The sequence below is a fragment of the Chiloscyllium plagiosum genome, chromosome 1 (genome assembly GCF_004010195.1).
Source record: "Chiloscyllium plagiosum isolate BGI_BamShark_2017 chromosome 1, ASM401019v2, whole genome shotgun sequence".
Taxonomy (NCBI): Eukaryota; Metazoa; Chordata; class Chondrichthyes; order Orectolobiformes; family Hemiscylliidae; genus Chiloscyllium; species Chiloscyllium plagiosum.
Genome location: NC_057710.1, coordinates 98,091,452 through 98,108,883, shown reverse-complemented (window position 1 = coordinate 98,108,883; position 17,432 = coordinate 98,091,452). Strand labels below are relative to the sequence as shown.

General features: G+C 40.1%; 1 protein-coding gene across 1 annotated transcript in view; it reads right to left on the bottom strand.

The window, feature by feature from the left end:
• Positions 1–6,395: 6,395 nt before the first annotated feature.
• LOC122554997 overlaps positions 6,396–17,432 on the bottom strand; it is a 22,646-nt gene continuing 11,609 nt past the window's right edge. The window contains exons 4-7 of the mRNA XM_043700516.1: positions 16,656–16,733; positions 13,334–13,462; positions 11,793–11,927; positions 6,396–6,412 (exon numbers count right to left, since the gene is read on the bottom strand). Of these exons, the coding sequence (XP_043556451.1) occupies positions 6,396–6,412; positions 11,793–11,927; positions 13,334–13,462; positions 16,656–16,733 (359 nt within the window). The remainder of the gene's footprint in view (positions 6,413–11,792; positions 11,928–13,333; positions 13,463–16,655; positions 16,734–17,432) is intronic.

The window sequence follows — 17,432 nt, the reverse complement described above, 5'->3', positions numbered from 1 at the left end:
TACGGCAGGGAGCATCTGATGAAGGGCTTATGCCCAAAACATTGATTCCCCTGCTCCTTGGATGTTGCTTGACCTGCTGTGCTTTTCCAGCGCCACACTTTTCAAATCTATAGTCACAGTCAGTCAATGTGGCATCTTATGAATTTCAGCTTTTGGAATAAAACCAGCCTGATTCCAGGTTAAAACTCTGACACAGATTCTGAACAAAGCCTCACACCTACAGTTCAGTGTCAGACCTGAGATGTCACCTTTTGTGTATTCTTATTGCTCTGCCTGATTGAAATGACAGCACAGCACTGACATTGACTTTATAAACACTTTACACACCATCTAATACTCTTAGTCACCTGCAGAGATGTATCATCTGACACTTCACTCACACCAGTTGTATGATTTTTTGATCTCTCTACTCTTGATCTCTCTGCCGATAAACTCTGGGTCTGTGTGCTCTGCTCTCCCGCTGCTCCTGTCTAAGGGGCTGCATTCCAAACGTTTGTGTGAATTCAAATAAACCCGTTGGACTATAACTTGGTGCCATGTTAAGTTAAAAATCACACAACACCAGGTTATAGTCCAACAGGTTTAATTGGAAGCACTAGCTTTCGGAGCGCTGCTCCTTCATCAGGTGGTGCCATGTGACTTCTGACTTTGAACAGGCAAAGAGCTAAGTGACGGCACTCCTTAAGATTTAACAGAAAAAAAACCCTAAAATATTTGTTTGCATAGCACCATGGGTGGTACGGTGGCTCAGTGGTTAACACTGCTGTGTCACAGCACCAGGGACCCTGGTTCAAGTCCACCCTTGGGCAACTGTCTGTGTGGAGTTTACACCTTCTCCCAGTGTCTGTGTTTGTCTCCACTGGGATTTCGGTTTCCTCCCACAGTCTAAACAATGTGCTGGTTAACTGGACTGGCCATGCTAAATTGCCCATAGGGTTCAGGGATGAGCAAGTTAGGTGGATTAGCCAAGGGAAATACAGGGTTGGGGGGCGGGAAGCGGTGGGTCTGGGTGGGATGCTCTTTGGAGGGTCGGCGTGGTCTTGAATGGCCAAATTGCTTGTTTCCATACTGTAGGGATTCTACGATTTATCAACTACCAGATTTTTCAAAGTGCTTTACAGCCAATGAAATATTTCTGACTTGTATTTGCTGTTGTAATCTTGGAGGTGCTTGTTTCCTATTTATTGTATTCAATTTTCAAACCATGGACATCAGATTGAGAGAAGGCTATTCAGCTCATTATCGTTTTTGTTTATATGTACTAAAATCAGAAAGTGCTCAAAAAACTTAACATATTTTGAAGCACCTGTGAACAGAAAAATAGAGTTAATGCTTTGAATTGAATATTTCTTTATCACTGCTGTTTTTCTCTCCTGCTAAGTATTTCTTGCAACAAAAATAGAAATTTCTGGAAAAGCTCAGCAGGTCTGGCAGCATCTGTGGAGAGAAATCAGAGTTAATGTTTCAGGTCGAGTGGCCCTTTCTGAGAATTGTGCCAGCAATCTTTACTTTTGATTCTGATTTACAGCATTCGCAGTCCTTTTGGTTTTTATTGAGTATTTCTTGCACTTGGTTTTTAGTTCAGATTTTCAGTATCTGCAGTATTTTACTTTTAGATTCATCACTTTTGCTTATTTTTGCCTGCTCTAGATAGTTAGACTAAGGTCTGTATCTTTTCTCTACATTTTTTACTTGACAGTAAATAATTAGCACAATTTTGAACAACTTTAAATAATGTTGCATGTATGACTTTCTGATTTAATGTATTGCAGATTCTGACAATCTTCTGTATAAAATCTTAGTCCACTTCACTGGTTTAAGCTATAATATAGTAAGGTAACAGTAATAAGTTTGTGGGACTTTCCTTTCAATGGGGAGCCATAACCTAGAAACACTTGTCAAGAGACATAGAATCCATTTAAAATAAATAAGTAAACAGTGATGAGAAATGAAATATCCACTAATACAGATGGGAGCAAGGAAAGCAAGGAACTACATTATGCCACCTTGTGAATATACTCTTTTTCTGCCCTCTTTCAAGGCTCCACATTTTGAAAAGTTATTCACTGTCAGTTCTCTTCATTTATTTTAAAAAAATCTTCAATCACATCACTTCATCATTGACATTGGCAGGAAATCAGATGGAACAGACAAAACAGCTAAAACAAACACACTGAGATTCAATATTAATGTGTTAAACTTTATCAGAAAGCAAATGTTTACTTCCCCATTTCACTGTGGGGTTCCACTGGTCTCCATGCATGGTTGAAATGGAAGTTGGATGTAGCCCATTAGAATGTTCAAGCCCCTTCCTGATCAGTGTTCTATACACTTTCCACTGTATTTCCTTTATATTCTAAACCACTTGGGTTCCATTGTTTCATCAACTTTTCTGAATGTTGTTCTAAGTGGGTCTGAAAAGACTAGTATTGAGGATTGCCGTTACGATGATGTCGTATGGATTTGTGGGAAGAATAGTTTGGGATTTCATAGGAGTGAGACCTAACATCTAGTCCTCCCTGAAAGTACTTGTAACAATGTTTAACATCACAATGAAAGGTGAAACTAGTTGCTAACATGCAATCAGTGATATTTTGTTAACAGTAAGAGCCTCTTTCAATCAGACCAGGAAGTGGCTATCCATCATGCAGACTAACTTGGAGTTTTGTACACTCAGAGCATGAGGACAGCAACCTACATGATCCCAGCAGCTCATACCGTGGAATGTGCTAGCTTCACAACAATTGTATTCAACATTAGCAAGTGAGCCTTCCATGACTTGTGATAATAAATCCTCTTTTTTCCCATGGATATAAACATCCCTGGCCAAGCCAGTACTTATTGCCCATCACTAGTTGCCCTTGGGAAGGTAGGGGTGAACTTACTGATCATACTTTTATGCCTACATCATTAAGGTACAATATAACAGCAAGGGATCCAGCATCGAACCCTGTGGTACTGCAGTGGACATATACTTCCAGTCAGAAAAACATCCTTCGATCATTACCCTCAGCTTGCTGTCCCTAAGCTGATCTCACCCTGTCACCTTAAGATCTCAACAGCCAACTAGAGATTCAGCAAAAGACTGTTACTACTTCTTCTAAGGTATGCCAGCCAGTAAGGCAATTCCAATCACACCAGCAGTCCTTCCTCTGGAACTAGGTCCCTGAGCTGAGGGTTGAGAAATGGAAAGAGAAGTCCCAGCTACTAACAGCTGCTATATATCAGACGCTACAGTTCCTTCACTTGGCAGCACCATTTGCGAGGATCTGGCTGCAGCAGAGAATACCCCTGTACTTCCCAGACTTAGCAGCAAGGTGTGTTGTATGAATGTGTGTCTAGAAAGCTCATGCTTTTATAGATCATTGAGAGAGGATTCGTGGGTTTTGCAGAAAAGTTAGGGAAATGCCTCCAAGTGGGAACATTTCCTGACCAATTTCCATGCCCTTGAACAGGCCCTGAGGGACTTTGATCATGGCCTAATCCTTCAGTTTAAACGTAGCCCACACTTAATTTGCTTCCAGGAACATCATGTGCAGCTGGATGAATCCCAGCAATGATTGAAAAAGTACTCTTAAGTGATTTAGGGGCATCAACTTGAGCATAATCCTGGATTATCTAAAGGCATATCAAACCTTTAACTTCCAATGCATGTTTTATAACAGAGGAGTGATGCAGCTAATGACTGTGAATGTAAATCCAATCTTGGCATGCCACACATGCATGTGTCAAACAAACTTTAAATAGACAAAATCAATTGTAATCTCTTGGGGGTTATCTCAGATGATGAACATGGTTGGAAAAAAGACAGCAGCTTGGGCAAGAAACATGATTTGAAGCTCGCCTTTCAAGAATATGTACGCATCAGGGCAAAAGCTTATTCAACCTTGATTTGTGTGTGCTAGTTTAAGAGAGCGTGCTTATGAGTTATGTACTAGCTTGGGTTTGAACACGAATGTGCTTGAAGGTCACAGTCACGAGTCAGCCAATGATTTGCCAGTAAAGACTTGTCTCACTCTGAGTGCTAGATGCCAGCAAGCCAGTCAAAGGAAGCAGGACAAAAGCAGCATGCTCTCATGCAGTGTGCTGCCAATTATATGTTGTTAAAAAAGCCCGGAAAATGAACTTCAATTAACCTGCAAAGCCAAGAATCTCAAAATCAACTGTTCAACTACCAATGTCAACAATAGCAGTGTAAATGGCATTGGAACAGGCGTAACATTCTTCCATCTACTCTTCATGAACTACTCAGATAAGCCCATAAAGATTTTATTTAATTTTTCTCTTTTTAAGAACTCCCTTCTTATTTGATGGTGTTGAACAGTGTGATTTTGCAGGATTTCAATGAATCTTTGACATGTTAAATTTTTGTACCAGTATCTTGTTTTTGTCCGGTAATTACCTTTACCGTAATTCATTGTGTTTTTCTTCTTTACCCAGGATTAGTTGTGTGATCAAATCAACTTTTGCTAATAGTATGATATTTCGTACTGGAGCATGAATTTCAGCCCCTTAAAACTTGTGCCCGTGTATTAGTCGAACCCTTTATTTCAGCTTTAATAAAGCCGTTTTCAAAATTCAACTTATACATGAGTATATATGATAATAAACTCACTTTCTTTCTTAACTTAAGAAGGTCTGGTTAATTTGGCTCCTTTTAAAACATAAATTAATTTGGTCTAAAAGAAAGATCTCCACAAGAGAGCGGATCTTTGTGACATAAACTTATGACTAATCAAGGCAGTGGGGGTCGGGGGTCGGGAGGGAGCTGGTGAATAAAGAAGAGGAGCCAGCTCATCCCTCCTCAGCTGAGTGTTTGACAATTTTGGGTGTCCCATCCTGAACCTTAATAACTTGGAAGACCTTGCCTGAGGTCTGATCATAACACTGCCTAGAACACCTTCTCACCTAGAACTTAACTCTGGCAGAGACAAGAAGGCAGCATGGGTTCGGTGCATCACCACTTCCACTTAATTCAATGCCATCCCTACCTCCTACCTCTGGGAGCACAGGATCCTGTCCTTTGATTCTGTAAACTAAGTGAAGAAAGAGAATGCATTACATTCTCATTGATAAAAATAACTCCTAACTGTTGTTTTAAAAAGCATGCATTAACACTGCACTGTTCTAGTCCTCCAAATCTTTAGGTTACGAAGGAGTACAATGAGTTTGCTGAACTGTCACATTTATGTCACAAGCATCCTGCTGGTCTTTTAAAAAATTCCTTCCGACCTGGAAAAACACAGCTGAATAAATAGGGATTTGGCAGCTTTTACTCTTTACTCTCACTGAACAAGTTATATCCTTGACTTTACTTTGTGTCTGTTCAGTTAAAAAAAGAATACAGGCAATTTGATTTACATTTTTGTTAATTCCCAGCAAGTCAACTGAAAAAGCTGTTCAATTAATTAAAAATACCTGGAAGATGCTGACTTGTCAGAAATGCTTCATCGCCTGCAAGATCCAAAACGTTTGCATATTCATGCCTTGATGCAGCCACACTGCCTCGTTCTTCTATATTACCATATATGTGGACAGAATCATATGTTCCTTAAAATGTCAAAGAGTAATGCATTATTGATTGTGTTAAGTGTACTAGTTTGGCTTCTGTCATATTTAAAATGATTATAAAAATGAAGTCATTAAAACAATTTGGGAGATCAGGGCTAAAATCATTCATATTAATGGAAATCTGAGAAGAAATCTACCAATCAAATTGAGGATATTAGCCCTGGAGAATCAAAACCTCATAGCATAGACATCCAGGCCATGAAATTCAATTGCATTCAAATTTATCCAGAGTCCATTGCACATGCTAAAAGGTCAAGTAGCAGCAGCACAGGAGATTGGTCATTTGCCTTTATTTGTTTAATAGAGGCAAGCTGTAGTTATATTTCAGGTCTTAGGCCCATTACCAGGAGACCTGATTCCAAACTGAAATTAGATCATCTTGAATGACAGTTCTCTCTGGCATACTGTAGCCAAACAAAAAATATTTAAAGTGATTGAGTGATTCAGATCACTACCATTGGCCACTGCTCTCTCTGAGCCAAATTCGTTCACAATCCCCACGTGCAGAGTAGATTGCCTCTGGGATGATTACCTATAACTGCAACTTGCCTCTATTAAACAAATGAAGGCAAAGGACCAATCTCCTGTGCGGCTACTACTTGTCCTTTTAGCATGTGCAATGGACACTGTGCTTATACCCAAAACGTCGACTTCTCCACCTCTGCTGCCTGGCTTGCAGTGTCTGGTGTTCTTCCAGCCTCCTGCCTGTCTACTTCGAATTCCAGCACCTGCAGTTTTTTTTGTCTCTAAATGACTACAGGGCATCCACACCAATGCAGTGCACCCCAACACAGAATGAGTAGCAGCATACTATATTGAATACTTCAGCTCCATTTTTCACCTGGAAAAGAAGCATATACAAACAATTTTGAACAATTTTGGGCAAGGCATTTCATCCATTAGATATAGAATAAAGTTCTCCCTGCTCTGACCTACTCTTGTTGGATTGGAAGTTCAGAAATGGTCCCGGAAATTAACAAAATGATTACAATACAGGCTGGTTCAGTTGTGAGTTATTCAAGGTTATTCATGATAGCATTGGTACAAGATCAATTGTTGTACAAACAGTGCTCTTACTGGCCACAACATAAAAATGGTCATCACAGCAGATGAGAGCTTAGCATAGGTAGATTGCTTTTACTTAAAGAAATTTAGAAATTTCTAAGTGTCACCTATTGTGCTAATTATAGCATGAGAAGAGTTATTGTGGCTCATCATTAAAAGCTTTAAGCACTTCAGAGATAGTAAGGTCTCCTCTTTTCCCAATAGAAAGTTAGAATGTGCAACTGACTTATACAAAAGGTAGTTCATTTAAGGTTGGCTGCCAACTTAAAAAGGGAGCCAGACTGTTATTTGCTTAGACATGGATTGCTAATTAAATTATTATGTTCTTTTCCTAAATGAGGTAAGAAAAAAAATTAATGCAATCTTAAAAAGTAGTGGCAAAGGAATTGTGATGGAATAATATAAAGATTCTTTATAGAGCAAGCTAATTGATCAAATGAGCTTTTCATATTCTGGAATCTTTTTATATCTTCTTTATGACTGTAATGATGATGGTGACAAGAATAGAGTCTGCTTGCATGTCTGCCTCTTGTATTCTATTTAAAATGCATCAGGGACCCAAAATTCCAGGATTCCTTCTGTCCGTGAGCACAATTGAATAAAAGTTAATGCCGTGACAAAAAAGGAGATATTAAGAATGCTTATATAAAAACAGATTGTTAATAGTATATGGGAGTAGGTACAATTTTAAAAATGTTAAGTTTCACATATGATCACACCACAGTAATCATACAGCACAACTTTATTAAATCCATACTTTGCAAATTGAATGGCTGAATATGTAATATCATGACTGTATTTATTATGTCCTAATAAAAAAGATTACATAAAAGATGCTTCTCAAGTAGCTGTAGATTGTGAGCCAACTTGCTTTGATATAATCCATCCTAACTTCAAGTTATTTCTGAACAATATATTTACAAGACTATAACAAGGACATATGGTGTGTAGTAGTAACAGCATTGGACTAGTAATTCAATACCCATGCTAACATTCTGAAGGTATAGGTTCAAATCCCAAAGTTCAATTAATAAATCTTGAATATAAATTTAGACTTGATATTGATGACCATGATAACTATCATTGATGGTAAATATTCTTCTGGTTCTCTAGTGTCCTTTAAGGAACAAAATCTGTCTTCCTTACCCAGTCTGGTCTACATATGACTTTAAACCCACAGTAATGTAATTGACTCTTTACTGCCCTGTTGCTGTTCAAGGACAATTAGGGATGGAAAAAAATGCTGGCCTTGTTAATGACACTACATCCCATGAAAAAAATAAAAACAAAATTGGATAATGCATACATTTCAAGGAACTTTTTGCATTATTCAGTAGAAAGACTTTGTCATTAACAATCTCCATTACCATGCCTTACTCTGTGAATGGTAGTGATGCCTTCAGCAACTGAATAATGTACTTTATCTGTCTACAATAGAAATAATAACTCATTTGAAATTTTAAAATATTTTATGCAGAGAAAGGTACTCTGAACAAATTACCACAAACCAGCTGTGGCTTATTATCAATGGGAAGAATAATTTATACTAGATGGGAAAAGAGTGCTGTTTGGTCGGTAACTTGATTACTGAGGTTGAACTGTAAGAAGGATCCATATGTTTTGCTCACCACTCAACTTTGGTGCCAAAATGGGTCCTATCAAAACTACCCTGTAGAACACTGGTTATCCAAATTAGTTTCATTGCTCACTCTACGTTGTGCATCCTCATGAAAATAATCATAATAAATAATCATAAAATTATCATTAAGACCATTACATTGGACCTGAAAAGTGTTCATTCCACCTCAAATCACATTTGAAGTGTAAGGCAGCTAAAAAAAATCAGTAATAGATGAAGTTCGGCATTTCACACTGCTACTATTAGTTCACAACTAGTGTGGTCTTTTCCTCTAATAGGATGCTGCATCAAGCCAAAAAGATTATTCTGTTTACCGTACAAATGAGCAATGTGAAAAATTAATTTCAATGCTGATGCAGTGATTGCTAGGTTGTCTCAAACAGCATGTCCCTTAGCTGTTAATAATATGCAGAGTACTGACTGTACTCAACCAGTCCAAACTTTCAAAAGATAAAAACATGAGACTTAGGAGCAGGAGAAGGCCGTTGGCCTTTCGAGTATAGTCCATTGTTTAATAAGATCATGAGGAATCTGGTTTTGATTTTATTTCCACTTGACTGTTCTTACCCCATAATTCTTAATTCCCTTGGATATTAAAAATATCGAACTTTTTTTTAACTTATTCACTCATGGGATGTGTGTTGCTGGCTGGGCCAGTATCTATTGCCTGTCCCTTACTGTCCTTGAGAAGGTGGTGGTGAGCTGCCTTCCTAAATCGTTACAGTCCACATGCTGTAAATGGACCCACAATGTCCTTTGGGACACAATTTCAGAATTTTGACCAGCAACACTGAAGAACGGTGATATATTTCCTGCTCAAGGTGGTGAGTGGCCTGGAGGGGTACTTGCAGGTGTTCTCTTGCTGCCTTTGTCCTTCTAGATGGAAGTGTGTTTGGAAGGTGCTATCTGAGGATCTTTGTTGAATTTCTGCAATGCACAGTTGTAGATTGTACACACTGCAGCAGGTTGATGGGGGAGGGAGTTGATATTTGGGGAGGGGAACATGCCAGCAATAGTACTGAAGAACTATACACCAAAACTAGGTATACTTCTGGCCAAGCTATTCCAGTACAGCGACAACATTCAGCATATACTCAGTATCAACCTGGTAATGTGGACAATTATTAAATTACATCCTGTATATAATAAGTCAAGACAAATCCATCATTATCAATTACCACCCTATCAGTCCACACTTGATCACTGGCATACTAATAGAAAGGCTCATAAGTGGTACTTGCTCAGCAATAACTGGCTAATTGATGCCCAGTTTGGCTTCCTCCAGGGTCGTTTGGCTCTTGACTTTATTACATCCTTGATCCAAACCTGGACACAACAGCTGAATTCCAAAGGTGAACTAAGTGTGTCTATTAAAGGAAATTGAGGGGGTAAAGCTCTCTGCTGATTGGTAGATAGGAAGATGGTTGTGACTGTTGAAGGTCAGTCATTTCAGCTCCAGGAATCTCTTCAGGAGTTCCTTGGTGTAGTGACCTAGGCCCAACCATCTTCAACTTCTTCATTAATGGCCTTCCCTCCATCATAAGCTCAGAAGTAGGCATATTCATTTATTGTTGCACAATGTTCAAAACCAATCATGATATCTCAGATACTGAGGCAGTTTGTGTCCATAAAGCAAAATCTGGACAAGATCCAAGCTTGGACTGAGAAGTACCAAGTAACATTAGCCCAGTGGTGCCCAACAATGACCTCTCCAGCAAGGAAGATCTAATCCTTACCTCTTAATTTTCAATCACTGGTCCACTGTCAGCATTCTGAGGATTACCATTGACCAGAATTTGAAGTGGACTAGCCATATAAATACAGTAATTACATGAGAAGGTCAGAGGATCAGAATCATGCAGTGAATTATTTAGCACTTGACTCCCCAAAACATATCCATTATCTGCAAGATACAAGTAGGATTAGGATGGAATACCTCCCACTTGCCTGGCTCTACAACAACACTCAAGAAGCTTGACACCTTCCAGGACAAACATCTTGCTTGATTATAATCACATCCACCGCTGTCAACACTCACATACTTTACTATTGATGCACAGTGACAGCACTGTGTACCATCAACATATACTATAGTAACTCACCAAGGCTCCTCCAACAGCACCTTCCAATGGGAAGTATGGGAGCATCACCACCATCAACAATATCACCTCCAAGGAGGTGACTTGGAAATACGTCAGCATCCCTTTACTGACATTGGAACAAAATTCTGGAACTTCCTTTCTTGCAGCACAACAGGATTTCCTAACCATGGCAACATGACGACTGGAGGAAGAGCGCCTCATCTACCGCCTAGGAACCCTCCAACCACAAGGGATGAATGCAGATTTCTCCAGCTTCCTCATTTCCCCACCCCCCACCTTATCTCAATCCCAACCCTCGGACTCAGCACTGCCTTCTTGACCTGCAATCTTCTTCCCGACCTCTCCGCCCCCACCCCTCTCCGGCCTATCACCTTCAGCTGAACCTCCTTCCACCTATAGCATTCCCAACGCCCCTCCCCCAAGTCCCTCCTCCCTATCTTTTATCTTAGCCTGCTTGGCACGCCCTCCTCATTCCTGAAGAAGGGCTTATGCCCAAAACGTCGACTCTCCTGCTCCTTTGATGCTGCCTGACCTGCTGCGCTTTTCCAGCAACACATTTTTCAGCTCTCATCTCCAGCATCTGCAGTCCTCACTTTCTACTAGGATTTCCTACACTCCAAGAACGCACTCATTCAGGAAACCAACAACCACCACATTGTCAAGGCATTTAGAAATGGGCAATAAATGCTGGGCTAGCCAGCAATGTACCTAAAGGAATTTAAAGGAAAGAAAATTAGCATTTGGTTTCCAGATCTGTGCCGCTCTCCTTTTTTGAATAAAGGGTTACATTTGCTATTTTGTAATCCACTAGAAAAAGTCCAGAATGGAAGGAATTTTGGAAGATTATGACCAATGCATCTGTTATCTGTGTTTCCACTACTTGTCAGATGCTAGAATGGAGGCCATCCAGTCCTGGGGACTTGTCAGTCTTTAGGATATAATGTCTTACGTTAAATTTGATTCAGTAAACAGACAGTGTTTATTGAACAATCCCGAAGATGTTAAGAAATACAACCAAATTAATATTATCTGTCAGACTCAAAATGTGGCTCACTTATGGTTGATAAAACTCCATATATTCATACTCAGATACCTCTGCAGGTAGAACAAACATGTACAGGCATTGCATTTTTTTTTTCTGCATTAAACAAAGGTTCGGAGGACATTAGCTCTACGGTGCATTCTCCATGGTAACACATTGGCAACTCAATGTTGGCTCTGAACCAATCAGCAACCCTTTTATCATTGAGTGTAATTTGTTGCTCCCTTTACAAATTTACCAATCTAGTATCTATCTTCATGAATGCAAGAAACATTTTGGCAATGTCATTTTTTCAGCAATAGAAATATGTCTCATTATAGTTTATATTAATTGAAGACTCTGGTGCAGACCTTTAGGTTTAGCACTGAATTACCCTGATAAACGATGATGGGCTCAACATGCTGATTTTCCCTGGAACAGGCCTCGTGACCTGATGGCTGCTTTCTGCTTCCTTCCTGCTGAATTTCATTGATGTACAATGGCCTTTCATGTTGTCTCTTGTTTGCACCTAAATAATGAACGTTAATATAAGTTGAAGACTCAGGGTTGAATTTGATCAAAAATTGTCAAGTTCATGGAGCATTTTTCTCCATTAGCCTAGCGAGATTTCTTAAGTTATTCTTCAAAATGAAGCTTATTAGTTACATACAAGACCTTGATGCCTCCCCATTCATGCTCTTTTGAACTCACTGGCAGTGGGAATACTCACCACTCTGGGATTTCATCTGCTGCAGCCATTTTTAAACACCTGGTGTGCATCATATCAGTCACTGCCAGCAAGGAACTGCTCTTCACAGTCACAGTGTCACAAGAATTGCCCTGGACACAACCTACAGAGGCCATTCAGGAGGCTAGAAGAACACAGCAAGCCAGGCAGCATCAGGAGGTGGAGAAGTTGGTGTTTCGGTATAACACTTCTTCAGGAATGGAGGTGGGGTTTGGTGGAGTTGCAGATCTTTATCTGCAGCTCTTCCTACCCCCACCTCCATTCTTGAAGAATGGTTACACCCAAAATGTCGCCTTCTCCACCTCCTGATGCTGCCTGGCTTGCTATTTTCTTTCAGCCTCCTGCCTGTCTACTCTGGATTCCAGCATCTGCCATTTATTTTGGCCGACACAGAGGCCATTCAGCATCTGGTTTGCTGACTGGGACTTACAGATCCTGCTAGACAGAGTGGCTAAGAGGAGCACCATTGTCTTTCCTCAGTGCACCATCTAACTCAGTCCCTCCCTTTGACTCATTCCAGGAGAATAGGCTGGAAAGAGCCAAGACAGGTGGTGACATAGTTGATATTTGTTTCCTCACTTCCTGCAGGGTGAAAATCCTTAACCTAGTAGGAGAGGACCATGACCACTCATCCGTGATATCAGGATCTCCATGCCACAGCAGCCAAGTGAGATTAATTGTCAAGTGTTGTGCTGCTGCCCTATTACTGCCACTGTGAATATATTCTTAATATGCCTGAGGCTGGGTTTTTTGATTCTGGATTAGTGGTGCTGGAAGAGTACAGCAGTTCAGGCAGCATCCAAGGAGCAGCAAAATCGACATTTCGGGCAAAAGCCCTTCATCAGGAATAAAGGCAGAGAGCCTGAAGCATGGAAAGATAAGCTAGAGGAGGGTGGGGATGGGGAGAAAGTAGCATAGAGTAAAATAGGTGAGTGGGGGAGGGGATGAAGGTGATAGGTCAGGGAGGAGAGGGTGGAGTGGATAGGTGGAAAAGGAGATAGGCAGGTAGGACAAGTCCGGACAAGTCACTGGGACAGTGCTGAGCTGGAAGTTTGGAACTAGGATGATTTTTGAGCCAATGCTGCATACAAGTCCCATTTTTCATTAGGAAAGCCTGGATAAGCACTGTGTGATACCTTATAAACAGTACTATCAAGTATACAAAAAATGTTTAATAGCTTCAGTACCTAAAAGATGACGTGGTGTGGATGAGGCTCTATTTGTTGCACTGTCAACATTTGCATACTCATCAGCTGAAACATTTTCACTGATTTGTCCTTTTGAATTGTTAGGAGGCAATGTCTTGACACGATATCCTTCATGAAACAAAACAATGATTAATTATATATTAAATTAAGAACTTCTCCCCTCATTCAGGGTTTTGCTTGCATCAAATATGAAGCAATTAAAAGTTTGTTTAATTTACATTGAAATATCCACAAATGGAATTTATAGACACAGCAAGAGGAGCCAACCATCAATAGGAAAGGAGTAAAAAGAAATTTCCTCACAAAGGACTGGTGAATCATTGGAAATCTCTACTTTGAGGACTAGATATGCTGAGTCATTGAATGCATTCAAAACAAAGAATTTCTGGGCATGAAGGAAATCAAGGATATAGAAACCTAAGTACAGGAGTTGGCCATTTCAACCCCTCGAGGCTATTCCTCCACTCAGTGAGATTATTGCTGATCTGTGGCCTAACTCGGTAAATCTGTTTTTAGCCATAGCTCTGTGTATTTGCTTAAAAAAATTTAACAAAGTTAACAAAAATACAGGGAATTGGTCAGGAAAATCAAGTTGATGCGGACAACAGGGTGGCTCAGTGGTTAGCACTGCTGCCTCACAGCATCAGGGACCTGGGTTTGATTCCAGCCTTGGGTGACTGTGTGGAGTTTGCACATTCTCCTCGTGTCTGCGTGGGTTTCCTCCGAGCGCTCTGGTTTCCTTCCATAGTCCAAAGATGTGCAGGTCAGGTGAATTGACCATGCTAAATTGCCTATTGTGTTCAGGGATGTATAGGTTAGGTGCATTAGTCACGGGAAATGTAGAGTAATATGGTAGGGGAATGGGTTTGGGTGGGATACTCTTCAGAGGGTTGGTGTGGACTTGTTGGGCCAAATGACCTGTTTCCACAGTGTAGGGATTCTATGATTTAGCCATGACATTATTGAATGGCAGAACAGGCTGAAAGTGTGAAAAGGCACACTCCACTCCTAATTTGCATTCTAATTATGGACTAGAAGTTTCCTTGGAACTAACTTGACACGGAGTTGGGAACACCAGGACCTGCAAGTTCCCCTCCAAATCACATACTATCCTGCACAAATCACACACTATTCTGTCAAAATCACATACCATCTTGACTTGAAAATAAATCTTTGCTCCTTACGGATGTTAAGTCAAAATCCTAAAGCTTCCTCCTAAAAGCACTGTAACTGACCATATTGCAATTATACCACCTTTTTACAGGACCATTAGTGATGGGCAATAAATGCTTGCCTAGCCAGTGAGGTCTTCATCCAACAATTAAATTTTATAAAAAGGTGTAGTGAAACTTAATTCTCTTCTTTGGGAAATATTAAAAACAAAGATGATCTGCAAAAAGCTTGCTTTTGTTCTGTTTTCTAAACCCTATTCATTTCATAATTCACTGATATCAATCAAGGTTGTCTCCTTGGAGTTTGTATACTGAAACACAGATATCAATAATGGCTGTCTAGATTAGAGTGGTGCTGGAAAAGTGCAGCAAGTCAGGTACCATCCGAGGAGCAGGAAGATCGACGTTTCGGGCAAAAGTCCTTCATCAGGAATGAAGCATATGATTGGACATTTACCAAAACTGTTTCTGGCATCAAGGTATAGACAAGGAGAAATGGATCTTAAAACAAGAACTGGAAAGCACTTTCTCTGCCTGTCTCTCTCTGTCTCTCTCAACTCATCTGAAACTTCGCTACTGCAAAAGAAACAAAAGAATAATCAGGATTTGGGTAATTCTCACAACTCAAAGATTCTAAGAACTATAAATTGCAATGTCTGTACTTTCCTGCCTCCGCTAGATACCTTGCCCCTCTCCTTCATCAGCTTCTTACCTGTGTTTTTGTGTGTTTTATATAACATTTCTTTCACTTAAGAAAAATTTGAAATTTATTGGTGCCTTCATTTAGATCCAGTTAATTTTAATTGAAGTGTGATAGTCACGTTTAAAGTAATAAAATATTTATGGCAATCAACCAAGAGGGGTTTAAAAGAGAAGTACTGATCACTCTTGTTGTCATACTTTATACAAATTACTGAGTGTGTTTTCCTATAGACCAATAGGGTCTACATTCTAAAACTGAATGTGAAACATTTGCCTAGAAGGTGATGTGATGCTATGTCAACACAGTTTTTGACTTGTTCCAACATAGTGATTCCACAAACCCAAGTTTAACACAGATTTGATTTGCTTGGTCATTAATTTTGCCCAATGCAGCCCTGCCTTCTTGCGATTAAGGACAGAAATACGATCTCTGCTCTGTAACTGAGTATGAATGTATTAAAAACCTGTCTCACTTCCTTTTTTAGCAGACTGTAAAGATGCTTGCCATTATTTTCATAAAGTTTTGTACAAAAGCAACAAGAGTATGGTGAATATCATCATCAGTCAAAAAGTGTGGTGCTGGAACAACACAACCAGTCAGGCAGCATCCGAGGAGCAGGAGAGCCGATGTTTGATGAAGAGGTTATGCTCGAAACATCAACTCTCCTGCTCCTTGAATGCTGCCTGAACAGCTGTGCTTTTCCAGCACCACACTTACTGATTCTGATCTCCAGCATCTGCAGTGCTCACTTTCTCCTGAATATCATCACCCTAGCATCCCTACTGTCAACACCTAACTGAATTCTGAGGATTCAGGTTCTGTACTAACACAATTATTGATAACTAGAGTATAACTAAAACTATCACACCAGATGACAATGTACATTCCTGGTGTAAAGATTGAGTGCTTAGCTATCACATGGCGACAGATATTAAACAATTCGATCCCACTTCCATCAGAGACCTGGTCCACTCTTTGGCAAGTCACATTTGATTGCAGTATGTCACATTTCCCATCTCCTCCCAGCACAGATTATAATCTGTTCACACTTTGTTGCCCCACTAATTTACACTTGCGACACTTCATAATGCATTGAAGTAAATTCCGCCCTATCACCTTTAAATCTCTCAAAGACCTCACTCACATTCACATTTGAACTCTCTATTTGGGGGATACGTAGACATCTCAGTGCATATGTGAGTTTTTGGCTGAAGAATTCCCAACCTGTAAATCTTTCAATGCTTATCGTTTACAATGAAAATACCTTCATTATCAAAAAGATATTTAAAGAGATGCTTGTTTCTTTGCAGCAGAGAAGAATATGAGGCACAGGCCATTTCTGCCACGCATAATAGCACATTCAAAATGTCTTCTGGCACATTGTTCTGAAATGTTTGGCTAAAAGTCAATTTTGCTTCTTAAATACCTTCATTATTGGAATGGGCTCCTTCAAGTTCAGGTATTATAGACAATTTGCCATGTTCCTTGGATAAGTTCTTATCTCCTTAAGAAAACCATAAAAAGCAATTTAGTTAGCATTCTCAAATTAAAAAGCATTCTGTACTTTTAAAAGTAGTCCTCAGTAATATAAAATACAGCCATATATGAAATAAAATGAAACTGGACAGACAACCTGGCATCGACCTAGGCATCAGAAAAGCCAATGGTAAAAAGAGCCCTGTCAACCCTGCAAAGTCCTCCTCATCAACAACTCAAAAGATTCTTTGTCCTTGTGGGGGCTAGTGCCAAAATTGGAACAGTTGTCTCATGGATTAGCCTTACGTAGTCATACTCATGGAGTCATACCTTACAATGTCCCAGACACCCCCATCACCATCCATGGACATGTCGCATCCAGCAGAGGGGAACAGTGGTAAAACATCAGGAGGTTGTTGCCCTGAGAGTTCTCAACGTTAACTACAAAAGTAATTGCTGGGCCTCTTGCTGAGATATTTGTACCATCGATAGTCACAGGTGAGGTGCCGGAAGACTGGAGGTCGGCAAACGTGGTACCACTGTTTAAGAAGGGTGGTAAAGACAAGCCAGGGAACTATAGACCAATGAGCCTGACCTCGGTGGTGGGCAGGTTGTTGGAGGGAATCCTGAGGGACAGGATGTACATGTATTTGGAAAGGCAAGGACTGATTCGGGATAGTCAACATGGCTTTGTGCATGGGAAATCATGTCTCACAAACTTGATTGA